This window comes from Nycticebus coucang, chromosome 9 (genome assembly GCF_027406575.1).
Source record: "Nycticebus coucang isolate mNycCou1 chromosome 9, mNycCou1.pri, whole genome shotgun sequence".
NCBI lineage: Eukaryota > Metazoa > Chordata > Mammalia > Primates > Lorisidae > Nycticebus > Nycticebus coucang.
In genome coordinates, this window is record NC_069788.1 from 119,980,652 (window position 1) to 120,008,486 (window position 27,835).

The 27,835-nt window shown below is 40.2% G+C and overlaps 1 protein-coding gene across 1 annotated transcript in view; it reads right to left on the reverse strand.

The window, feature by feature from the left end:
- The window catches only part of ESR2 (estrogen receptor 2), a 58,478-nt gene extending 30,976 nt beyond the window's left edge, over positions 1-27,502 (reverse strand). The window contains exons 1-4 of the mRNA XM_053601266.1: positions 27,344-27,502; positions 20,727-21,180; positions 18,317-18,489; positions 5,322-5,438 (exon numbers count right to left, since the gene is read on the reverse strand). Coding sequence (XP_053457241.1) covers positions 5,322-5,438; positions 18,317-18,489; positions 20,727-21,088 — 652 coding nt within the window. The 5' untranslated portion in view covers positions 21,089-21,180; positions 27,344-27,502. The remainder of the gene's footprint in view (positions 1-5,321; positions 5,439-18,316; positions 18,490-20,726; positions 21,181-27,343) is intronic.
- Positions 27,503-27,835: the final 333 nt, after the last annotated feature.

The window sequence follows — 27,835 nt, forward strand, 5'->3', positions numbered from 1 at the left end:
CATTGAGAATTAAAAATGATTTTTAATCTTTGCTAATATGATAAGTGACTGAACAGTCTTGTTTACTTTGTAATTTTTAATTACGAGCAAGAATGACTAATGTTTCCCCTTGTATTTCTTTACTTATGAATTATCTATTTTGCTTATTTTGTCCTTTTTTCTCCTAATAACCCATAAAGGCTCTTTATATAATGGCTTCTTGTTATATGCAGTATTTGTTTTCTTAGTTATACATCTTTTAGTTTTCTTCACACTATCTTTTGTCATAAGAAGTTTAGCACACTATCAAATCTGTCTTTCTGTGTCACATCAAGATTATATTCTCTCCTATATCTTCTTAAATACTTTTGTGATTGAAATCTATTTGAAATTTTATATGCATTTATATCATGTAATGTTATTTCATGGTATATTTTCCAAATGGATGTACAATTTTCCAATGCCATTTATTGAACAAGCCTTGTCATTTAATAAGTAATTGTATATAAAAGTATCTTCTTCTGAATTCTCTACTTTATATTTGTTTATTTATTGTAGAGATGGGGTCTCGCTCTTCCTCAGGCTAGTCTCAAACTCCTGAGCTCAAGGGATCCTCCCAGAGTACTAGGATTTCAGGTATGAGCTCCTGCACCTGGCCCTCTCTACTCTGTTTTACAGATCGATCATTTTCCTATTCCTGTGCTGGTACCAAAACATTTTACTTATAAATTTGTGGACCAGAACATAATGGGATAATGTCTTTATGATGGTATTTAGAATTATATCCCCAGCTAAACTACCATTCAAGAGTGAGGATAAATTAAGGACATTTTCCATCATATAGAGATTGAGAAGATATATCACTTACAGACTTTTTGAAGTAACTGTTATACTATGTTCTTTAGGATGGAGAAAAATAAACTAGAAAGAAACAATGAGATTCAAGAAGAAATATTAAAAAGATAAATTTGGGCTCAGCCCCTGTAGCTTAGTGGCTAGGGTGCCAGCCACATACACCAGAGCTAGTGGGTCAGAACCCAGCCTGGGCCTGCCAAACAACAATGACAACTGCAACCAAAACATAGCTGGGTGTTGTAGCAGGTGCCTGTAGTCCCAGCTACTTGGGAGGCTGAGGCAAGAGAAGCCCAAGAGTTTGAGGTTGCTGTGAGCTATGATGTCATAGCACTCTACCGAGGATGACATAGTAAGACTCTGTCTCAAAAAAAAAAAAAAAAAAAAAAAAGTTAAAATCTACAAAATGCCTAGTTTTTATTCTCCCACGATTGTTTCTTCACTACATTCAATTGTCATTCTTAAAAGGAAATATTAGTTGAAAGGTCTGAGCAAATTTAAATTATTAGCTCCTAAGAAAATTTATCAGAATTTCTTCTAATTAGAAGAAAAAGTTCTGTTCATTGACGGACATTTGAAGCAAATTTATTACAAAAAGTATTAAAGGCCTAAAATGTGTCAAGATACTAGTATCGAATAGAATAACTGTACATATTTAAGATCAAACATACATCCAGGGTAAAATGGAACAAAATGCTTGGTTTAAGCATGTACTTTTATGATCACATATTTCTCTTTTGTAGAGTGTGTAATAAGGATAAGGAATTTACAAAACATATTTACATACACAAAGTGAAAGATTGTGAATTCATACATTCAAATGTATTTGATACACTTTCACTAACAGAAGTCCTATGTTCTAGGTCCTGTGGCAAGTTCTGGGGATTTTAGGCTCAATAAAATGAAACCCTCAAAAATCTTATAGTTTTCTATCACAGTTATTGCACTGTAACCTCTGAGTGAGCTTAATGAGGAACTCTATCAAATGGAAATGCTTCCTAGTAGGCAGGCATAAATAGCCCCAGCCAAAAGGTGAGTGATGATGGTGACAATGATGGTGATAAATGATAATAGCAGTTAGCATCTACTAGAAGTTTCTATGTACATTATGTGTTATGTACTGTAAGTAGGTTATCTCATTCTGACAACTACCCTAAAGGACAGAAGCTGTTCCTATCTCCAAAGCACCGAGGAGGAACCAGGAACAAGAGAGCTCAAATAACTTGTCCAAGGTAGAAAAGCTGGAAAATAGCAGAAGCAGCGTTTAGACAGCAGTCATCTGAATCCAAAGCTGCTGCCTTTACCCACCATTTAATCCACCCACCCATGGAATCCTTTCATGGACATATGTACAGCAGATGAATAAAGAGACAGCACCCAAGAGATGCCACACAATTGTCCCAACCCAGGAATATAGACTCAATACACGGCCAGATTGTTTTCCTGGTTATTTACATTTCGGTGTACCCTCCTTATAAGGAAGCTTTATCCCTGAAATTAGTCTAGGTGGGTGTCCTCCTACCATTTAAACTATATCAATATCAATAAACTAAATATCAATATCAATAAACTATATCAATAATATCAAACCATAACAACTATATCAAATAATATCAATATCAATAAACAGTATCAATATTTCAGTAGAAAAGATCAGAAATACAGAAGAAAAAGCTGGTAACAGATGAGACATGATTTGTGAATAAAAGGGGAAGCAGAGTAGAGGAGGAGGATCCAGAATGCAGGTAGACTCATAATCCTCCAAGGCTGGCGAGAAAGAAAAGCATGGGTAGACAGGGCTTCTGGGGAAGGCAGATGAGAAAGTGGTGGGAAGGAGAGAAAATTAGAAAAGGTCACCCCTACTTGTCCTTCTCTGTGGTCAGTGAAAGGCAAATGTCCACCTGTGTACGTACTTCAACCCATCTTATTTCTTCTGTAATCTCCAAAGAGAATCAGAGACTCTCTGGCTAACTTCAACAATCTCTTCTTTCATTTTTTTTTTGAGACAAAGTCTCATTCCAGGTAGAATGGTTGGTATCATCATAGCTCACAGCAACCCCATACCCCTGGGCTCAAGCAATCCTCCTGCCTTAGCCTCCTGAGGACTATAGGCGCCCACCACAACACCTGGCTAATTTTTCTATTTTTCATAGAGATGGGGTCTCACTCTTGCTCAGACTGGTCTCAAACTCCTGAGCTCAAGTGATCCACCTGCCTTGGCCTTCTAGAGTGCTAGGATTACAGGTGTGAACCACCACACCCGGCCCATTCCCTTTTCCAGGAAAGATCTTTAAACATACCTCTATACTCTATCTTATGGCACTGTACTGTTATCAAAACTTATAACTTGGTGGCATTCATAGCTCAATGGGTAGGGCGCCAGCCACATACACTGAGGCTGGCGGCTCCAACCTGGCCCAGGCCAGCTAAAGCAACAATGACAACTGCCACAAAAATTAGCATATTTTGATATTGATATTTAGCCAGGCATTGTGGCAGGTTCCTATGGTCTCAGTTACTTGGGAGGCTGAGGCAAGAGAATCACTTAAGCCCCAGAGTTTGAGGTTACTGTGAGCTGTGATGCCACAGCAGTCTACCCAAGGTGATAGCTTGAGACTCTGTCTTAAAAAAAAAAAAATACTCATAACTTATTCAAACATTTTAGTGAAGGAAAGAGAAAGTAAGAAAAACTAAAATTGGGAGCCAGACACTGCTAGGTCCTCACTTAAGTCTTAAACTTACTCCCCACAAAATCCAATGAAACAGACATCTCTGCTCAGAGATAAGAAAACCCAAGGGCCGGAGTGGTGCAGTAGTTTGAGCACAGGCAGGCATGGTCAGCAAGAAATGATGAAATAAAAGTCAGACACAGTGTCTGAGAGTCCAACCCACGCTCTTCCCATCACACACGCTGCCTTGGACTGTGAAGGCTACAGCTGTCCAGCAGCTCCTAGCACAACAAAAACATTCTTACCCTAAGACTAAACTAGAAAGCAGTTTTTGAAAACACACACACTCACCTTAAAATATGGTTTAAATTAAAACATTTATTTCTAATCTTTTGTCAGAGAGCCAAGCCTTTTTCTCCTTAAGCATCTGTCAATAGAACAAGTCACTTTTCTGCATAAGCCACACCTATGAGATACTATCTCCAGATTTCCAATTTTAGCTTCTTCAAAAAGAGCAAGAGCCTAGACACTTCTATGGAAATCTTAATTCAGAATCTAGATTTATGATTTTTCCCCCAATCTCACCCACACCTAACTCAAGAACTTAGTCCTTTATAGTTTTATTCAAAGCTTTCAAATAAGCTTTCACAGAAACTATCTTTTCCTGCTCGTATTTCATATGTTTGCATAAATGATAATTAAATTTTCTAATGTAATAATTACAATGAGTAGAAACAGGTTTGGGAAGAAGCCCACTGGTTTCTGATGAGGATATAACTGAACTTAAAACTGAAGAGCAGAGCTGTCCAGGCATTGGAGAAAGTACACAGGCTGCAAGCGTATGGGCATTGGCGGGATGACTGAGGACACAGAGAAGGAAAGCTAGAGAACTGGGGTCATAATGAGAACTTCTGCTACAATTCTAAACCAGGTGGCAGGTTTAACCTATCAAATACACAGAGATAAAGAAAAGGGCAGAGAATATTCAGAGGCTGAGCTACTAAGGAACTGTCAAGGAGAAAAGAGACTTTCGTTTTCAATTTCCAAATAATCACAAAGAGAGGAATTACAACTAAGTACATGTAAAATACGGGCTAGCAGAAGAATAAGTCGAGGCAGAGCTGATATGCATGTGTATAGATATGCAAGTTGTACAGACATATGAACCAAAAACTAGCCAGATGGAGAGGGCAGGATGCAGGCATCTCTGTTGTCATACTGAAGCGCTCATTTTGTGTGTGCATAAAAATGTATGTGTACAGATGTATTATAGGTTACATATACGTGTGTATACATATATACTGTCATAGAACAAAATCCATGCTTTATGTACTTTTCATGGTTCTATCATATTTCTGCCTCCAATATATATTTTTTCTACTTCTACAAAGCTAGTGGAAGGATGGCTATGAGTCTTTTCCATGGTTACTCAAGTAATCCATAAGATATTCTTCCTGTTTTTGTCACAAGCTTTACATATATTTACCAGGACTTCACCCTTATAATTGGCCTTTTCAAAGTCTAAGGCAGGTGTTCATCCATCCCTGTTAATTTATTTCACTGACTTGGAGTCCCCTAACCTATTTGGTGGCCTATTCTGTTGCCAGACCACTTAAATCATAGAAAGTTCTTCTCCACATTGAGCCAAAATCTGCCTTCTGTGAACTTGTTCCCATTCAACCCAGCTGGGCCTTCTGTAGCTAAAGGGGGCGTCAATGCCTCCTCTCCTGTGACAGCAAACAAAAACTGAGGATAATTAGCACATCTCCTCTTACCCAGGTCCCCAGGCCCTCATGCAGTAAGAGGGAAGCAAGCACTCACCACACTTCACCATTCCTGCTTCGTAGCACTTCCGGAGTCGGCAGGCCTGGCAGCTTTTCCGCCGGTTCTTATCTATTGTGCACTGATTTGTAGCTGGACAAATATAATCATTATGTCCTACAGCAGAGCAGGAAAAAAAAAAGGAGGTTATTGTTACAATATCTTGGTTAAATCTCTTCTTGGTCAATAACACTGAAACACTCCCCAGGGGACATCTTCCTAATAACAGGAACAGGCACAAGGACCCAAGTTAAGCCACATTATCACCCCATTAGTGAGTAAAAGCAAAATATAAACATCTATGCATACTCTCACACTTCTCAAGAAACATTTGTAATATTCTTCAGAAACTAATTTGCTCCAAATCACAGAACTCCTTAAAGGTTGTATTTGTGCATCAAATCATCAGCCTCAACTGCTTGTATTCCTCTATGCATATCCCTCTTTGGGATTTAATATGATATTTTTACAGGAATTCATAGTCAAACTAAGCAAAGAGGAACAAATAAAGAAATTAACACTCTAAATAAGAATAGAAAGTACCGCTATTTGATAACAGATTATCGTTTCCCTGGGCCAGTGGAGTGGCATGGGCAGTACACCTCCCCACCAAGGGACACTGGGCTGACTGTGGACTCTCCATAGCAAATGGTATGTTAATCAACATGCTACTCCAGCTGTTTGGCTTGCCCTCTTGGGCTCCTGTGAGGAAGCCATTGATTCAAGGAGAATGTGGAGACGTGTAAAGTGGATAAGAATTCAACCCAGAGCCCAGAGCTCTACTTAAGAAACAGAGCTACCCTAACCAACTTAAAGACTCAAGTACAAAATATAATTCTCATTGTCATCAGACACTAAGAGTTTCAAGTTGTTAGTTATACAGCAATTTCTAAGGCAATAGTGCCTTTTGTGTCTTACTGAGCTCATTTTTTTCTGCAGAAGGACAATGGTACTTTTTTTTTTAAGACAGTCTCCCTTTGTCGCCCTTAGTAGGGTGCTGTGGCATCACAGCTCACAGCAACCTCAAACTCTTGGGCTTAAGTGATTCTCTTGCCTCAGCCTCCCAAGTAGCTGGGACCACAGGTGCCCACCACAAAGGTGGGCTGTTTTTTTATTGTAGTTGTCATTGTTGTAACAGGCCCGGCCTGGGTTCGAACCTGCCAGCCCTGGTGTATGTGGCCAGCGCCCTACCCACTGAGCTACAGGCACCGCCCGACAATGCTACTTTTAATTCTTGTATCCAAGAATAAGATAAGAATATTTACATTTCAAAAATTATTGCTTCAGATGCAGATAACAGGCAGCAAATTGAAAGGCCCAGGAGACCAAGTCAGAGCCTGCTGGAGCTGTACAAAGGAGAGAGGCTATCTGGATTGGAGGCTGGCGAGGGAAGATGATGACAGCCACATGGGTCTGAGAGAGGTTGAATAAACAGAATTTGGTGAAATTTGGGGGTGATTTAATTTAACTTAGAATAAAGTAGATGAAAAGTGACAGTAAATAGAGTGTTTAGGTTCCTTTATTTCTCAGTTGTGTCTTTCTGATAAACAATATGGCCTAAACTTCTTACGTTAAGTTTGCAGTGGTACAGAATTTCAGTGTGGAGAATAGATGAATCTCAACGATAAACAAAATAAGTAAGTCATAAATGGAACAAGTTACAAAAGAACATATACAGGAATATTTTAATTATGCAAAGTTCAAAAACTGTGAATTGATAATGAAACTACAGTGCTCAAGGATGTCTATGACATGGTAAAACCACAGTGAAGTAGGCAAGAGACAGACTTGTCTCACCTCTACGGGGAGAAGGGAACTGTGGTTGGAAGGACCACAGAGAGATTCTGAGCACTGCTGCCTTCTGTTTAATTCCCTGAGCCCTTAGTTACGCAGGAATTTGCTTTACAGTTATTCCTGACACTGGACATGCTGCCTGCATGTATGTTACAATAAAAAGGAAATTAGGCCAGACCGGGCTAGCACTCTGTGGGGGCCAAGGCAGGCGGACTGCCTGAGCTCAGGAGCTCCAGATCAGACTGAGCAAGAGCAAGACCCCATCTCTACTAAAAATAGAAAAACTACCTGGGCGTTATGGTTGGTACCTGTGGTCCCACCTACTCAGGAGGCTGAGGCAGAAAGATCACATGAGCCCAGGAATCTGAGGTTGCTGTGAGCTAGGATGATGCCATGGCACTCTACCCAGGGTGACAGAGTAAGACTCTGTCTCAAAAAAAAAGGTAATTAAAAGACTACTCCAACCTGTAATAGTCTTCCCAATCTCTTAAATCTACACTGATCTCTCATGCAGCAGTTCTCAACCAGCCTGAGCAAAAGTAAGATCCTGCCTCTACTAAAAATAGAAAAAAAAAAAATTCTTAGGTTTAAAAAAAAAGTTACTTTTCTTAAGAATGGGAGCCATGTAATAAAACTATTGTAACATTCCCATGGGCAAATAAACAAGAGAAACTGGCCAGGACATTTTTTTTAAACTTATACTAGCAGGTATAAATGGCATAATAAAACTATAATTGTTAAAATAATGTAGTACTTATAAAAAATACTGACAGTATTCAGTTTTGGCAAGGAAGTAAAGCAATGGGAACTCTCATACACTGTTGTTAAGAATACAAAGTGGTCTAGCCTCTTTGGAAAAAAATTTTCTTTTTCTTTTTGCCATTTTTCCAGGAAAAGCATGTTAGTTTCTTATAAAGTTAAACACATGCTTACCACACAATCAGCGATTTTATTCCTAGGTACCCAAGAGAAAAAAATTACGCCTGTATAGAAAGGCAAAGGACCTTTTAAGTTTAAAAATTGTATGCAAAATTGATGTCACCCGTAGCTCAGTAGGTAAGGGCGCCCGCCACATACACCGAGGTTGGCAGGTTCAAAACCAGCCAGGACAGCTAAACAACAACAACGCCAACAACAAAAACAAAATAAAGTAGCCAGGTGCTGTGGTGGGTGCCTGTAGTCCCAGCTACTTGGGAGGCCGAGGCAAGAGAATCACTTAAGCCCAAGAGTTTAAGGTTGCTGTGAGCTGTGATGCCATAGCACTCTACCGAAGGCAACAGCTTGAAACTGTCTCAAAAAAAATTGTATACAAAATTATCAGTGTTGGTGATATTTGACTGAAGATTAAATATTTCTGTATGTCAAAATCAGAATCAACTGGAATATCTGTTGTACACATGATAGAAGATTAATAATATTTAAAGCATGTCATAATTTATAAGGAAAATGCTAGGACACATTAGAAAAATGAGCAAAAGCTCAAGAAGTTAAAAGAGGAAATACAAATTGCAGATACATTTACAAGAAAACATATACCTCACTAATAAAGAGAAGCAAATTAAAAACCGGAAGATACCAAAAGCCACCCATCAATCTAACAAGATTTTTTTCTTGTTGATGATAAGACTCAGTGCTATTAAGAATTTGCACTCAGGGGGAGGTGGAGCAAGATGGCGGCCGAGTAACAGCTTCCTTGCAACTGGGCACTGTGAGTCTGGGAAGATAGGACTCCAGGCATCTCTGGCTGGTGGGATCTGCCTATCATCACTCCTATGAGGATACAGGGAGTCAGCAAGAGACTTCTGGACCCCAAGAGGAGGACTAAAACAGTGGAAAACCGGCAAGTGGTTGTGTGTGTTCAATCCATCTAAACCCGCCCACAACTGTAAGTTCAGTAGCAGCGAGACTGCAAACCAGAAAGGCCTTACCTGTGAACTGTTTTGGTGTCCTTGGACTTGGCACTGAGTTGAACTGCCTTGGGGAGGGCCTGAGCGGGAGTGTGGAGAACTTTGGCCGTTGTCTAGGGCCCCAGTCTGAGCCACTGAGCCAGACGGAGCTAATAGTGTTTGGCAGTGGGTCACACGGAACCATTGTCAGTGATCTGCCCTGGCAAGCTCCGCCCTCAAGGTCGCAGAGCTAGAAACGGGTAGGAGCTGGTAACCCAGCAACCAAGTAGCCTAAGGGTGGGGTCTGAGCCGCCTTGCAGCCCTAACCCTCGGGGGAAGAGTGAGACCGGTTTTGGCACACTGGGTAAGTGGATAGCCACTTCAGCAGTGATTCCAGTGAGAAAGCTGGGAAAGCTTCTGCTCAGCAAGTTTACAAGTTCAAAGTGCCTTTAAGTGGGCTGAAGAGAGATTTAGGGTGTCTACCTGCTGGGGCTTGAGAAATCAGCAGCCTCCAGTCGTATCAGAACTGTGATTACCATCTCATACCCCAGAAGACCACGTGTTGCCCAGACAATATTCAATAACATATACAAACTGCTTTGTTTTTGGTTGTGTATTTTTTTCTTTTTTTTTTTTGTTTGGTTGTTTTTTTTGTTTATTTTGACGTTGTTGATGTTCTTTTGTTTTTTAATTTCAATCTTTTCCATACAGATCCCTTTTTCTTTCTCAATTTTTCTAGTTTAATTATAATTTCCCAATGCTGCCTTTTTTAATAACTAGAACTTCATTTTTGCTAGTGTTTCTACCGCTATCATTTGGTTTTTCACCCAATTTTATCCCCGTAAAGTTTTCTGTTTGCTTGTTTTGGTTTGATTTATAGCATTTTTGTCTTTCCTCTCTACTTGGTGGAGGTGGAGTACTGTGTCTGATCAGGTTAGCAAAGAGCTGCTGACTTCAAGGGAACCACCCAACTGGGCACCCCCAGAAGGTGGGTTTTTTTTAAGGTTGTGTCAAAGTACCCTACTGTACACCTATATTGCCCTGTCTCCCTCTTTCTGTGCCTCTCTTCTTTTTGTCAATATTCCTTATACCCACCCCCTCTCCTTTCTCTATCTTTCTTTTTTTTTCTTATCACTCGGTCCTCCTTTCTTTCATCCCTTTTTTGCTCTTCAACCTTCTCACCCTTCTGGTCCTGTAACCCTTAGTCCACAGGCACAAGAACTTACAGAGCAAGATGAAGTGACAGGAAAATTAGGGCAAGGAAACAGATAAAAGAAATCACTCATGAGGAAGAATCAGCAGAAAACTCCAGGCAACATGAAGAACCAGTCTAGAACAACCCCACCAAGGGACCATGAGGTAGCTACTGCAGATGATTCCACCTGTAAAGAAATGTTAGGAATGACAGAAAGGGAATTTAGAATACACATGTTGAAAACAATGAAAGAAATGATGGAAACAATGAAGGAAATTGCTAATAAAGTGGAAAATAACCAAAAGGAAATCCAAAAACAGAATCAAATCAGAGATGAACGATATGAAGAATATAAAAAGGACATAGCAGACCTGAAGGAACTGAAACAGTCAATTAGGGAACTTAAAGATGCAATGGAAAGTATCAGCAACAGGTTAGACCATGCAGAAGAAAGAATTTCAGAGGTAGAAGACAAAGTTCTTGAGATAACTCAGACAGTAAAAGAGGCAGAAAAGAAGAGAGAGAAAGCAGAACGTTCACTGTCAGAATTATGGGACTTTATGAAGCGTTCCAACATATGAGTTATAGGAATTCCAGAAGGGGAAGAAGAATGCCCCAGAGGAATGGAAGCCATACTAGAGAATATTATAAAAGAAAATTTCCCAAACATCACCAAAGATTCTGACACACTGCTTTCAGAGGGATATCGGACCCCAGGTCGCCTCAACTCTAACCGAGCTTCTCCAAGACACATTGTGATGAACCTGTCCAAAGTCAAGACAAAAGAAAAGATTCTGCAAGCTGCCAGGAGTAAGCGCCAGTTGACCTACAGGGGCAAATCCATCAGAGTGACCACAGACTTCTCTAATGAAACTTTCCAAGCAAGAAGACAATGGTCATCTACCTTTAATCTACTTAAACAGAACAATTTTCAGCCCAGAATTCTGTACCCTGCTAAGCTAAGCTTCAAAATTGACGGAGAAATCAAATCATTTACGGATATACAAACATTGAGGAAATTCGCCACAACAAGACCAGCTCTACAGGAAATACTTCAACCTGTTCTGCACACTGACCACCACAATGGATCAGCAGCAAAGTAAGAACTCAGAAATCAAAGGACAGAACCTAACCTCCACACTGATGCAACAGATAAAACTAAGCAATGGACTCTCACCAAATAAGATGAATAGAATACTACCACACTTATCAATTATCTCAATAAATGTTAATGGCTTGAATTCCCCACTGAAGAGACATAGATTGGCTGACTGGATTAAAAAACACAAGCCATCCATTTGCTGTCTGCAAGAAACACACCTGGCTTCAAAAGACAAATTAAAGCTCTGAGTCAAGGGTTGGAAGACAATTTTTCAGGCAAATGGAATTCAGAAGAAAAGAGGATTGCAAACTTATTTTCAGATACATGTGAATTTAAAGCAACGAAAGTCAAAAAAGACAAAGATGGTCACTTTATATTGGTCAAGGGAAAACTACAACAAGAAGACATTTCAATTCTAAATATTTATGCACCCAATTTAAATGCTCCCAGATTCTTGAAGCAGACCTTACTCAGTCTGAGCAATATGATATCTGATAATACCATCATAACAGGGGACTTGAACACTCCTCTTACAGAGCTGGACAGATCCTCTAAACAGAAATTAAACAAAGATATAAGAGATTTAAATGAGACCCTAGAACAACTATGCTTGATAGACTCATATAGAACACTCCACCCCAAAGATAAAGAATATACATTCTTCTCATCACCCCATGGAACATTCTCCAAAATTGATCATATCCTGGGACACAAAACAAATATCAACAGAATCAAAAGAATTGAAATTTTACCTTGTATCTTCTCAGACCATAAGGCACTAAAGGTGGAACTCAACTCTAACAAAAATGCTCGACCCCACCCAAAGGCATGGAAACTAAACAATCTTCTGTTGAATAACAGATGGGTGCAGGAAGAAATAAAACAGGAAATCATTAACTTCCTTGAGCATAACAACAATGAAGACACAAGCTACCAAAACCTGTGGGATACTGCAAAAGCAGTTTTGAGAGGAAAATTTATCGCTTTAGATGCCTACATTCGAAAAACAGAAAGAGAGCACATCAACAAACTCACAAGAGATCTTATGGAATTGGAAAAAGAAGAACAATCTAAGCCTAAACTCAGCAGAAGAAAAGAAATATCCAAAATCAAATCAGAGATCAATGAAATTGAAAACAAAAGAATCATTCAGAAAATTAATGAAACAAGGAGTTGGTTTTTTGAAAAAATAAATAAAATAGATAAACCATTGGCCAGACTAACGAGGAATAGGAAAGTAAAATCTCTAGTAACCTCAATCAGAAACGATAAAGGGGAAATAACAACTGATCCCACAGAGATACAAGAGATCATCTCTGAATACTACCAGAAACTCTATGCCCAGAAATTTGACAATGTGAAGGAAATGGATCAATATTTGGAATCACACCCTCTTCCTAGACTTAGCCAGGAAGAAATAGACCTCCTGAACAGACCAATTTCAAGCACTGAGATCAAAGAAACAATAAAAAAGCTTCCAACCAAAAAATGCCCTGGTCCAGATGGCTTCAGTCCAGAATTCTATCAAACCTTCAAGGAACAGCTTATTCCTGTACTGCAGAAATTATTCCAAAAAATTGAGGAAGAAGGAATCTTCCCCAACACATTCTATGAAGCAAACATCACCCTGATACCAAAACCAGGAAAAGACCCAAACAAAAAGGAGAATTTCAGACCAATCTCACTCATGAATATAGATGGAAAAATTCTCAACAAAATCCTAGCCAATAGATTACAGCTTATCATCAAAAAAGTCATTCATCATGATCAAGTAGGCTTTATCCCAGGGATGCAGGGCTGGTTTAACATATGCAAGTCCATAAACGTTATCCACTATATTAACAGAGGCAAAAATAAAGATCACATGATCCTCTCAATAGATGCAGAAAAAGCATTTGATAATATCCAGCATCCTTTTCTAATTAGAACACTGAAGAGTATAGGCATAGGTGGTACATTTCTAAAACTGATTGAAGCTATCTATGACAAACCCACAGCCAATATTTTACTGAATGGAGTAAAACTCAAAGCTTTTCCTCTTAGAACTGGAACCAGACAAGGTTGTCCTCTGTCACCTTTACTAGTCAACATAGTGCTGGAAGTTCTAGCCAATACAATTAGGCAAGACAAGGAAATAAAGGGAATCCAAATGGGAGCAGAGGAGGTCAAACTCTCCCTCTTTGCTGACGACATGATCTTATACTTAGAGAACCCCAAAGACTCAACCACAAGACTCCTAGAAGTCATCAAAAAATACAGTAATGTTTCAGGATATAAAATCAATGTCTACAAGTCAGTAGCCTTTGTATACACCAATAACAGTCAAGCTGAGAAGCTAATTAAGGACACAACTCCCTTCACCATAGTTTCAAAGAAAATGAAATACCTAGGAATATACCTAATGAAGGAGGTGAAGGACCTCTATAAAGAAAACTATGAAATCCTCAGAAAGGAAATAGCAGAGGATATTAACAAATGGAAGAACATACCATGCTCATGGATGGGAAGAATCAACATTGTTAAAATGTCTATACTTCCCAAAGCAATCTACCTATTCAATGCCATTCCTATCAAAATACCAACATCGTACTTTCAAGATTTGGAAAAAATGATTCTGCGTTTTGTATGGAACCGGAAAAAACCCCATATAGCTAAGGCAGTTCTCTGTAACAAAAATGAAGCTGGGGGCATCAGCATACCAGATTTTAGTCTGTACTACAAAGCCATAGTGCTCAAGACAGCATGGTACTGGCACAAAAACAGAGACATAGACACTTGGAATCGAATTGAAAACCAAGAAATGAAACTAACATCTTACAACCACCTAATCTTTGATAAACCAAACAAGAACTTACCTTGGGGGAAAGACTCCCTATTCAATAAATGGTGTTGGGAGAACTGGATGTCTACATGTAAAAGACTGAAACTGGACCCACACCTTTCCCCACTCACAAAAATTGATTCAAGATGGATAAAGGACTTAAATTTAAGGCATGAAACAATAAAAATCCTCAAAGAAAGCATAGGAAAAACACTGGAAGATATTGGCCTGGGGAAAGACTTCATGAAGAAGACTGCCATGGCAATTGCAACAACATCAAAAATAAACAAATGGGACTTCATTAAACTGAAAAGCTTCTGTACAGCTAAGGAGACAATAACCAAAGCAAAGAGACAACCTACACAATGGGAAAGGATATTTGCATATTTTCAATCAGACAAAAGCTTGATAACTAGGATCTATAGAGAACTCAAATTAATCCACATGAAAAAGGCCAACAATCCCATATATCAATGGGCAAGAGACATGAATAGAACTTTCTCTAAAGATGACAGACGAATGGCTAACAAACACATGAAAAAATGTTCATCATCTCTATATATTAGAGAAATGCAAATCAAAACAACCCTGAGATATCATCTAACCCCAGTGAGAATGGCCCACATCACAAAATCTCAAAACTGCAGATGCTGGCGTGGATGTGGAGAGAAGGGAACACTTTTACACTGCTGGTGGGACTGCAAACTAGTACAACCTTTCTGGAAGGAAATATGGAGAAACCTTAAAGCACTCAAGCTAGACCTCCCATTTGATCCTGCAATCCCATTACTGGGCATCTACCCAGAAGGAAAGAAATCCTTTTATCATAAGGACACTTGTACTAGACTGTTTATTGCAGCTCAATTTACAATCACCAAAATGTGGAAACAGCCTAAATGCCCACCAACCCAGGAATGGATTAACAAGCTGTGGTATATGTATACCATGGAATACTATTCAGCCATTAAAAAAAATGGAGACTTTATATCCTTCGTATTAACCTGGATGGAAGTGGAAGATATTATTCTTAGTAAAGCATCACAAGAATGGAGAAGCATGAATCCTATGTACTCAATCTTGATATGAGGACAATTAATGACAATTAAGGTTATGGGGGGGAAGCAGAAAGAGGGATGGAGGGGGGGGCCTTAGTGTGTGTCACACTTCATGGGGGCAAGACATGATTGCAAGAGGGACTTTACCTAACAATTGCAATCAGTGTAACTGGCTTATTGTACCCTCAATGAATCCCCAACAATAAAAAAAAAAAAAAAAAAGAATTTGCACTCAGGCAGCGCCTGTAGCTCAGTGGGTGGGACACCAGCCCCATATACTGAGTGTGGTAGGTTCAAACCCAGCCCGGCCAAACTGCAACAAAAAATAGCCGGGTGTTGTGGCGGGCGCCTATAGTCCCAGTTACCTGGGAGGCTGAGGCAGGAAAATCGCCTAAGCTCAGGAGTTGGAGGTTGCTGTGAGCTATGATGCCAAGCTGTGTCTACCAATGTTAACAAAGTGAGACTCTGTCTTTACAAAAAAAAAAAAAAAAAAGAATTTGTACTCATACACTTCAGATAGAAGAGTAAGTTTGTGCAATCTTTCTAAGAAACACTCGAAAACACCTGTCAAGAATTTTGAACATTAATACACTCTGACCCTTTGGATTTGCTCTAAAACATAGTCAGAGAAAGAACTGGAGATTTTTTTCAAAGCTTTATGAACAAACATACTAACCACAGCATTATTTAAAACAATGAAAATAACTGACAATAAATTCTTCAACAATAACGAGTTAAATAAATCAAATCTAATCATAAGATAGACTTATGTATATGTGAAAAGGTTCCTAAAAATCTAACAGCTTGGGAAAATGCTTACCTGACAGCATTCAGGGGGAAAGAATACAGAACTCTATGCAAAATATGAGCCCAAATAATTTTTTTTAAATCATCATGCATGGAATTGCTGAGGGCCAGCAATAAATAAAATGGACAAAAATCCTTGCTTTCATATAATGTATAATCTAGTATCTTGTTCACCACTGTATCCACAGAGACTAGTACAGTGCTCAGTAATTATTTATTAAATAAACATCACTAAGAAAAAAAAATTAAAGAACAAGCCTGAAAAGTAAGTTATGCCTTAATTAGCACCAGAAGTGATGAAGAACTCCTTCTCAAGTGATATGTCCTCCTTCCTGTGTGCTTCACAACTCAGGACAGAAACTCAATGTGTATCACTCTGACAGCAACTCATTGTATGAAGAAGCCAATGAGCTCAGTGGTTGGAATGCCAATGCCCAGCACTACACAGAAGGGACGGACAGAGGGGACAGAAACCTGATAAGGTGTGGTCAAGGAGCTCACAAATCAAGTTGGCAAGAAAAGCGTAAAATTATAAAAACAAACAATGTCAAATGCCAGGAATTTCTCATCCTATCGGAGACAATTTTAAAAATTGAGTGGCCATTTTCAGTTATTGCAATGCATTTGTATCAAAAATGTGAAGGTGCCAAAGAAAGGATAATTTACTGTGAGAACTTTACTGCTCTCCCTTCTGCACATTTAGAATTTGACATTCCTGGCTGATGGAGGAGGAGGGAATGACACGGGGAAAGCAGAGGAAACTTACTTCCAAGTGTTATTACCTACAGTCTCATAATTCAAAGATGTTCTTGGTACACAGATGTGTCCCCAAACATCAAAACAGAAGGGTGTCTTTTTAAAAGATACAGTTAGTTGTCATGGGTCAAAATTTCCTCAAGGGATATAAAATTCTGGAACTTCAGCAACACGTATAGAATTGTTATCACATCAAGAGTTCAGTTCTGACTTTCAAAAAATCTAAATTGTTCTTCTCATCCATAGCAGAGAACAGGCCTTATGATCTGGCCTGGCCTTACAATCTACCGCTATAATTATCATAAACAAAAACATTTAAGCACTAAATGTTTTCACATAATCAACCTCATTTCATCTTCAGAACAATTCTAAGTATCTCCATTTCACAGGCTGGAAGGCAAAGTCATAGCGCTAAGAAGTGGTAAATCCAGGATAAAGAGGGTGAACTTCAGGGGACATACGGGAAGATGACTCATCTCCCAGCACTGGGCTCCTCACCAACCTCTAGATTCTATCACTGTTTCTCTGCTTGATATAAAATGTCTTCTTGGGGCGGCACCTGTGGCTCAACAGAGTAGGGCGCCGGCCCCATATGCCAGAGGTGGTGGGTTCAAACCCAGCCCCGGCCAAAAACTGCAAAAAAAAAAAAAAAAGTCTTCTTAATCTAAATTATCAATGGGTAATTCTGTATTAATAAATTGCTATTTGCTAAGTAACTTGTTATTTGTACGCCGAAAATTCCCTTAAGTTTGCTTTGCCGAACTGATAATGAACAAAGCACTGAGGCTTTGATAGCAAAGGGAAGGGAGGCCTCAGGTCGGACGCTGCCCAAGGGGGCTGCTGGGACAGAGTGAGAGGAGTCAACAAGAACTCGACTTCCACAAATCAGGGCTGGCAAGACAGGAAGAACGTGGCAAGCAACATGCATGGAAATAAGCTGACTGACCTTGAAACCAGGTGTGCAGAACTTGAAGCGGATGAAAAAAGTCACTTAAAAACAAACAAAAGACCCCAGAAGGAATTTGGAGAAAGTTAGGGAAATAGTCTAAACCCAGCCCAGAAACAAAGGGATTGTGAACTAAGGCTCCACTGCCCTCTACCTCTAGATCAACTCTCGAAATCCTCCAGCAGGTGAATTGCTAATTTCTGACCATTCCCATAAAATGTATTCCTGCTCTCTCTCCCTCAGAAACCAGCCCCGCAGAAATGTTAAGCACAGCATATTAAGGTAAATCAAAGGAAGGGACAATCTTTGCAACTCCTAATGAGCACACATTCTTCCCTGCATGGTATCTTCTCCCCAACAACCCTGTGGGTGAGGGTGGGGGGTGAGACCCATTTAAATTGGCTTTATAATCTTTGAGGTTCTGGGGCACAAATCTGCAATTAAAGATAAAGTGCTCTGCACTTGAAACAATCCACCCAACCCACTCTCAAACACACATGATCCTCCGAACTGCCTGTTAAGTACTTCGTGTACCAAACAGGCCAATAGTGAATTTTCTGCCAAGTCATCTCTGCAAAACTGTTTGAAAGCAAGGGTGGAAAACTAAAGAAGCAGTTAATAATACCCTTGTACCTTGAATGCTTCTTTTAAAAAAGGCCTTACATCCTTCACAGGACCAGACTCCATAGTGGTACCCCGACGCGTAGTCGCTGCAGACTGCACAGAAGTGGGCATCCCGCTTGGAACTTGGGCTGTTAACAGGGCTGGCGCAACTGCTCCCACTGACCTTCCTTTTCAGTGTCTCTCTGAGGAGTGATGAAATGAGCCATTGTAAAAGAGCATAAAAGGGAATGGAAGGGCTTTCTAGGAAAAAAATAGCACTAACATTGCCTAATGTCATCTCTTTGCCCTTCAGGACTTAATGGCAACTATATTCCAGGAAACCTGATAAAACAAAATCTTTGACACTGACATCAAGTCTGTGAAGACCCATACTGTGTGGAAGGAGTGGTGTCCAAAGGTGGTCCAGTGAGTTTGTGCCCAGCCATGAGGTGCTGCTGAGCCCTACTAGCTGTGGGGCAGGGCATACCTTTGAGTGTAATAACAGAAGTGGCTCACCCTTATAATCCTAGCACTGAGAGGATGAGACAGGAGGATCACTTGAACTCAGGAGTTCAAGACCAGCCTGAGCAAGAGTGAGACCCCATTTCTACTAAAAATAGAAAAACAACTAGCCTGGCATTGTGGTGGGCACCTGTAGTCCCAGCTACTCAGGAGGCTGAGGCAAGAGGATCTCTTGACCCAACAGTTTGAGGTTGCTGTGAGCTATGATGATGCCACGGTCCTCTACCCAGGGTGACAGAGTGAGACTCTATCTTAAAAAAAATAAATAAATAATTTTATATATATATATATATATATATCAAAAAGAAAGAAAAGTAACTTTAAGAGAATTAACAATGGACTTTAAGTTACCTTGAGATTTATACTATGGTTAAAAAGAGAGAGAGAAAAGGAAGTGAAGAGAAAGGGAGAAAGGAGGAGGAGAGAGAAGAGAGTGGACAGAGCGCCTGTCCTGGGAAGACACTGGAGGAAGCACAGTCTCAATGTGGGGGCGGGGGGGGCGCCCCAGGGAGCCCTGAGCCACAGCAGCACCCTGTCTGGTGGCCCCTGGTTTTGCCAGGCCATGTTCCTTTTGGAAAGGGAACAGTAGAGGTATTATTGATTTATAAATACTTTATATTAGGGTTTAATTTACCCAAGTATTAGAATAACTTTGATTAGAATTTAGGCTTAGAGACAAAATATTTCTTCCTTAAAGGCCGAAGAAAACACATTACTTTTAAAAAATTATTCACAATTTTTTTTAATAAATATTTTAAAAAGAAAAATAAAATTATAGAGTGACAATTGTTTTCTCAAAGTTTTATGACAATACTTGGCAAATGATGATTTTCAAGATACAATGTGCTGGGTGGTGCCTGTGGCTCAGTGGATAGGGCGCTGGTTCAAACCCAGCCCCAGCCAAACTGCAACAAAAAAAATAGCCAGGCATTGTGGCAAGCACCTATAGTCCCAGCTGCTCAGGAGGCTGAGGCAAGAGAATCGCCTAAGCCCAGAAGTTGGGAGTTGCTGTGAGCTATGACAGCACAGCACTCTACTGAAGGCAAAATGAGACTAATCTCTAAAGAAAAAAAATTGGATCCAATGTGCTCTTTGTACTTGTGCTTTTGATAGTTTATCTCCTCCTCCCACTTCCCCCATGCCATCCCTTCTCTTCATACCTATAATTATTATTTAAAATAATACAAATTAGACTGGAATAATCCATGTACCTTGTGTTTTAAGAATACGAATATCCTTTTTAATTTCAGGAAATTTCAACTTAAATCTACATTTAAATATTTTCTCACCAATCTTTATAAATGCTATTTTAGTTCATTGTTAAGAAGCTTATATGTATCTGTCTTTGCAGGGTTCATATGTCTAGTATTTAAGTTACAACACTGCCACAGTTACTGTTATCCTGTACCCACAATTTGTCATGAACACTACATTGTGATTTCACTATAAAATGACTCTAACCTGAAGGTAGAAATTTATTTTCCAAACCCAATACCTCCATCAAGAAAAGAGTGATTTACGTTCAATCCTTATTATGTAAAAACAATAGTCATGACAGTGAATTCTCCTCACAACATTGATCTACAAGAACAATTTCTTAATGAGGACTAGAATATCAGAACACGTTGAACAGGGCATCATATGTTTTAAGTGTTCTAAATAACCTGCCTGATTAATAAAGAGAACTTGTATAACGCTACTCAGGAGGCTAAAGCAAGAGAATCACCTAAGCCCAAGAGCTGGAGGTTGCTGTGAGCTGTGACGCTAGAGCACTCTACGGCAAAGTGAGACTCTGTCTCTAAAAAAAAAAAAAAAAAGAAAAAAAGACTTTGTATAACGTATCTCTTTCTTCCCCTAAATCACAAAGGGATTTGAGTAATGTCCGTGAGCTACAATTCAGAATAAAAACTAGATTTACCTGTTTACAGGTAACGGGTGTTCTAGTGATCTTGGTTCACACCAAGGACTCTTTTGAGGTTCTACAAACAGATGTGATGACTGGCAATGGATTGCTAAAGGAGAGAGGTGCCCAGGAGTTGGCCACAACACATTTGGGCTTGTGGTCTGCCGAACAGGCCCACCTTCTGCGTTACTGACACTGCTGGGAATACTGTAATTCGTCACAGCAGGACTATAAAATGTCATGGCTGAGTATTCATGGCTGCTGTCCACATAGGAGGAGGGTATATATATGGGGCCATGCTCCAAGGGTAGGGTGGGTTGGCTGCAGTTGTAGGAGGAAGGAGAGTTAAGGCTAGATGGTGAATTTTTGATGTCCATGTCTTGAATAGGTTAACAATGGAGAGAATTCCTTGTGAGAAGAGGCACAAAACATTATAATGTTCTCAGAGACTCACAGACAGATGTAACACCTATAAAGAAAAACAAAAAACAACATTAGTTTAGTTAGAGCTACAGGTTATTAAAAAGTATTCAAACATTTTTATTTAAAAATATATATTTGTGTAGGATTGTGAATATATCCCGAAAGCTATATGCAAAATATTGACCTCAGAAGGGAATGTGAGGTATGGAACTCTTACCTTCTACCTTCATTCACTTCTTTGTTTTTTTTGTTTTGGAGATAGAAAAAAAAAAACTCTGTTGCTTCAGCCTAGTTCACAGAAACCTCAAATTCCTAGGTTCAAATGATCTACCTGCCTCAGCCTCCTGAGTAGCTGGGACCAGAGGCTCCAGTCACTTGTGGTTGAAAACTAACCAGGTAGTTTTTCTATTTTTAGTAGAAACGGAGTCTCACTCCTGCTCAGGCTAGTCTCCAACTCCTGAGCTCAGGCAATCCACCCGCCTTTGCCTCCCAGAGTGCTAGGATTACAGTTGTGAGCTACTGCGCCAAGACTCTACAGAAAATGTTTTAAAAATTAGTCAGGCATGGTGGCATGTGCTTATAGTCCTAGCTACTCAGGAGGCCAGGAATTCAAGGTTGTAGTGAGCTATGATTGTGCCACTATACTCTAGCCAGGGTGACAGGAAACCTCATCTCAAAAAAAAAAAAAAGAAAATTCTCATAACACACCCCAGACCTAGTAGTGCAGAAATTCTCAGGGTGGGGCCCTCAGGGAATATATGTTAATCAAAACACATTTAAAGAACTTTCACAAAAAGAGTTTAAACAACATTGTAACAATTGAGGGCAAAATGGTTAAGGTAACATGTATCACAAATTCTATTTATGCATAATAAAATCTGGAGGTAGGCTTGTCACCTGTGGCTCAAGTGGCTAAGGCACCAGCCACATACATCTGAGCTGGCGGGTTCAAATCCAACCCGGACACATCAAACAACAATGATGGCTGCAACCAAAAAATAGCTGGGCATTGTGGTGGGCACCTGTAGTCCCAGCTACTTGGGAGACAGAGGCAGGAGAATCGCTTGAGCCCAGGAGTTGGAGGTTGTTGTGAGCTGTGATGCCACAGCACTCTACCCAGGACGAGAGCTTGAAGCTCCGTCTCAAAAAATAAATAAATAAAATAAAATCTGGAGGTAATAATTAAATGTATTTCTTGAGCTTTAACAAAAAGATTAAGAAAACAAAATGGCCTATACAAGTTAATAAATAAAATGCACGGGTATTCCTGTGGTCAGTATGCTTCCTTACGCAGTACTCATTCAAGCACTGCTCAATGTAAACAAATGCAACATTCTCATCATCAGATGAAGATTAAATCACATTCATGAAACAGGAAAATAGTTAATTTTAGAATAATAATTTGAACACGAGACTTCAAGTTAGTACTCCATTAACAAAGGAAAAAAAAAAGCGATTACCCCCAAACCGTTCTATGAACATTGTGGTCAATCAAGTTGACCTTGGATTTCATGTTGTCTCAACTTTACATCATCCAAAAGAAATGTAGTTAGCATTTTAGCATAAATAATTCAGCAGAACCAACACATCAAACTATCAAAAAACCACTACTATTTTTTTTTATCTTAAAAACATAAAGCTGTTCCTGATACAAAGTAATGAAGAGTTGCACAGAAATTCATGAACTTAAAAGTAACACTTCCTGGTATTTAGCAAACATACAATGTAAAATGAATGACATCTCTCTCAGGGGCAGAGAATCAATCCCTTCACTCATTTTCACCTACAATTGAAATGTTCGTTCTTGGCCCAGCAATGCTGAAATGACCTGTCAGATATCTGTACAGCCAAATGGCAAATGCCAGGATGCACCCAGGCAATCAGTCACACGCCACGGCAACACCACTTAGAAAACACAGACCTCACACCATCAACATATCGCCAAGCAGTTTCTCTAGAATTTCCATCCATCCCCAGGAGGACAATAATTAACGCTGGAGGAGTGATTGTGGGGGTCATTAAAAGGCTAGGTTGCTTTTTGGTTGGATATCTGTTCCATGTACCCAGATTCATGTGGCATTTACACTGGCATCACGGATATTTAGTAACTTGGTAGAGTTTTTCTTCTTAAGCAAAGCCACACAAAGGAAGATGAACTTAAACCATTGTAGTAGTTCTTGGAGACAGAACATGTAACAAAGGGGAGTCTTCTCCACCAGAGGTCTATGAAAGTGAATTAAAAAACCCTTCTGGCTATTTGAGTAGTCCCACTCTAGACACAGAGATATAAACTGGTTGAAGGAAAGAATTCCTAAAGATCAAATTTCTTCAATAGTGTAGGAGCAGGATTTTCCCAAAACATCGTTTGAACAACTAACTATGGCCTTGATCACTCCAACGTCTGGTACAACAGGGAAAAATAGTCTCTAAAGAGTTTAGCTATTCGTTCTGGCATGGAATTCCAGCTGGCCAACAAAAGAACAGATACCTGGACATCCCGATTCTAAGAATTACTCATTTCTTTGCATGTCAATTTTCTTTAATTAGTCACCATAACCTAAAATAGTTGGTCCCTACCCTCCGTGGTAAAGTCCTTGCCCACCTCTCTCCTACTCTCCCCACACACACAGTTGTGTTGGGCCCTCTCAGGTCTTGTCTGGGTTCAGCTAGAAATCTTTTTGTATATGTGGGATTGTGTACGGTGTTCTAACATACTGGCTGGGGAACACTGTATGGCTGTTAAAGTGAAAAAGAAAAAAGTTTTTAAAACATGGGGTGGCTCCTGTGGCCCAGTGAGTAGGATGCTGGCCCCATATGCTGAGGGTGGGGGGGTTCAAGGCCAGCCCTGGCCAAACTGAAACAAAAAAATGGCTGGGCGTTGTGGCCGGTGCCTGTAGTCCCAGCTGCTTGGGAGGCCTAGGCAAGAGAATCGCCTAAGCCCAAGAGCTAGAGGTGCTGTGAACTGTGATGCCATGGCACTCTACCAAGGGCAACAAGGTGAGACTCTGTCTCTAAAAAACAACAACAACAACAACAAAAACAAATACTGACAGTGATTCTATGTAAATGAAAAAGATGAATGCTAGAAATCGTAGGAAGATAGTCTAAAAAGACTAGACTGATAGCTGGGCACAGTGGCTCATGCTCATAAGCTTAGCACTTTGGGAGACGAAGGTGGAAGAATCATTTGAGGCCTGAAGTTCAGGATGAGCCTGAGCAACATACTAAGACTTTGTCTCTACAAAAAATTAAAAAATTAGTCAGTCATGGTGGTGGGTGCTTATAGTTCTACTTACTTGGAGGACTGGGGCAGGAGGACTGCTTGGGCCCAGGAGTTTGAGGTTGCAGTGAGCTATGACTGGGCCACTGTCCTCCAGCCTGGGCAACACTGTGAGACTCTGTCTCCAAAGGAAGCGCCTATAAATCTAAAAAATAAGAAGTCAGCCACCAACAAGCCCATTATGTATATTCTGGCCCAGTAGACAGAGCACAGTGACCTGGTCCCAGTTCTGCCTGAAAGCCAGGTGACCTTAGACAAATTACACACTCCCTGAGCTTCCACATCATTCTTAGCAGGCTGGGGACCTATCCTGGCTGCACCTTTCACAGTGCACTGGAAGGCATTCTGTAGAATACGATGGTGTATCTGAGGGAATGAACCAGTCTATCAGCATACCACAGGATACACTAACGTGTTAGCCAGAATTTCTAGATAATTTAAGTTAAAATGTCTTTATAGCTACCCTGAATATTTTTGCCTTCTGACTTTAATTTCTGTCCAACAGAAGCTGGACTGGGTTGCTGGTAGCCTGTCACTACTGTGTGTGTGGACAAAATACCACATACTCCTGATGCTGCATTCCCAAGTCTGCAGACTTGGAAGACTTTGACAGCTCATTCCTATTCTGTTTCCACCTGCCCATCATGCTTTCCCAAGCATTCCACTCAAGTACCCCATGGATTCATAAATTCACACTCACACTCCATCCACTAGAAAGAATTTCATGGAAATAATAAAAAAAAATTCCTTAACCAATAAGCATCCTTAATATCCCCAAGTAGCTATTTGGCAATTTTTACCTTTAAACATATCTTTTCCAAAGAAAAATATTAAGATGTTCAATCAATTTAACATTAATTACGTACAAAGAAAAAAAAAAAACACTCCAAAATCACCATAGAAGTGATCATTACAAGAGGATCACTTGAGCCCAGGATTTTGAGGTTGCTGTGAGCTATGATGACCCCATGGCACTATAGGATGACAGGATGAGACTCTGTCACACACACACACACAAATAACAATAATAATTGATTTACATGCAATTCTTAAGAACATCTGCATGTATCTTCCAAATGAGAAAAAGCAAATTCTCCTAGAAGCCTATTAGAGCTTATCTAGTTGGATAAGAAATAGAATTTTGAAAGCGTGAATGAGGGAAGAGGACAAAGCCTCAGCCCAGGTTTATCACACTCTAAAGCAGTGGTTCTCGACCCACAGGAACTAAAGGGCCGTGGCATTAGGAAGGTTGAGGACCACTGCTCTAAAGCAAGGAGTCCACCCATCTTCTTGTGTGTAGGCTCTCTCAAGTTTCTGCTTCTTGCTTGATACCAGTGACAGACACAGAAGATGTTCTACCCTTAGGAAACCAGACTATATTCAAATACTCACTGGGGGCAGGAGTAAGGAGAATTATGGCTAAAGAGATTCAATACAACATGCCAGTCAAGAAGTTAGGCTGAATACACTCAACTCCCCTTCCTGATCTGTTTTTAACAATATAACTTAAAACAACTTACCAACAAAATGTTGTAGTCCTGTTTTGAGGAAACCTATACAAGTCTAGTATAATCTGTCTTTCCAGGTGACCTAATTCCCTTTTCCCTCTCTCGAGTGTAAATCCGCATAAAGATTCCCTGCTAATCAATTGATGTTCAAGATCTGTAACAGTTCCAGCTCAGAATGCCAACTGGATTCTGGTTTCCTGTTTGCCGGTTCCTCACGTACCTGACATTCTTCATATCCGTTGCTACCACGATAGTTCTCTGCAAGTTGTCTGCAAACTGTGTATTTAAAAATACAGGCTCTTGTTTGTCAAAGCAAAAAGGAAAAAGACATCAGTCTTAAATATCTTTATTAGCAGTGCCTACCAACAGGTTGTTTACTGAATTGAATAGTGTATTTAATATTACATAGTAAAAAAATATTATTCTACAAAGATTTTGCACCTGCATCCTACAGGAAAACCTATTCAAAACATGAGCACAGAAATTAAAAAATCCTGACATCCACAAGTAAGTTAGGCACAGATCTTAGTTCCCATGAAGGTAAGTATTTTAACTTAAGCAATCAATCACAATCACTCCATATTTTAAAGATCTTAAAATTGTCATTTTTCAATCCCTCCTTTGCACCTATTTAATAATAATGTGTGATTTTAGGTAGCTTTCTTAATCCCAAGTATAGTAAGAATAGTTTTATTAATAGTTAAATGGTAAGATTATAAAGGAATATTATACTCTATGAATATTATATAAGTAACAACTTGTAATGGTCTTATTTATTTATTTCACTTCAGGATAACCAGTAATACCTCATCATAAACAAAGGCTTAAACCACAAGGGAATCTATATCTGCTAAAAACTAAATCTATTAGCCCAAAATGACTTTAACACTTAGTCCAAGTCTCTAGTTTTCCTGTTTGCAAACAGCTTTGTGTTTGCCTCAATTTTTACCAAAGTATATAGGATTACAACAAAAATACCACAACCTGAATCATCCTATACAAAAGGAGGAAATTGAGGTTTTTCTTTCCAGAAAAGTAATGGGAGGCAATTATTTCTAAGTAAAAACATGCTGAAGAGCAAAACTATCTGGCCTCCCCAGCAAACACTAATTTTCAGGGGTTGGAGGGTAAGTGGAGCAGGTTGACTACAAAGGTGGACAAAGTAGGCGTCTGGGTGGTGGAACTTGCTCCGTCTTGACTGCGGTGCTGGTTGTATGACTGTGTGCCTCTGACAGAATTCATACAGAGGTGTCCCCAAAGAGGCTACATTTTGCTTGTATAAATTATACTGCAGTAAGCACGATTTTCAAAAAAAAATCCCATTACATATAAGCTATGTACGGCGTGGCACTTAGCCCCACTCTTGTCTCCCCACAGCGGTCTGTAAAAGACCTTCTCAGCACAGGCTGAGTTAAACTTACCAGCGTCTTGAAGGAAGGCCTGTTACAGAGCAGGAATTTTCCGTTCTCAGGAGTTTTTTGAGACGGTTGGCGTTGAGCTTTTCTTTTTCGTGCGTGTGCGTCCTTCCCTCGGTATTACTCAGAGCAAGGTTTCAGATAGAAGCTGAGACGATGAAGTCAGTCCCCGAGCGCAGGGCCCCCTCCCCGGCGAGCGCGCGGCCGCGCCGTCCCCGCATCGCGTCCCCCGCGCGGTCCCCGGCGGTCCCCGAGTGGCCGTCCTCGCCCGCAGCTTCGGAGGCGGGGGTCTGCAGGGCCAGCTCTAGGGGGACTGCAAACGCACACGCGCCTAACGCGCAGCCTCCTCTTCCTTTTGAAGACCCGGGGGCCGGGGACACGTGTTGGGGAGCAGATCTCGAGCCCGCGGGCGATCCCGGCGGGACCCCGCGCGGTGCCTCGCACCCCCCAGCCACCCATGGGGAAGCGAAGCGCAGGCGACACTTCCCCCAAGCCCCG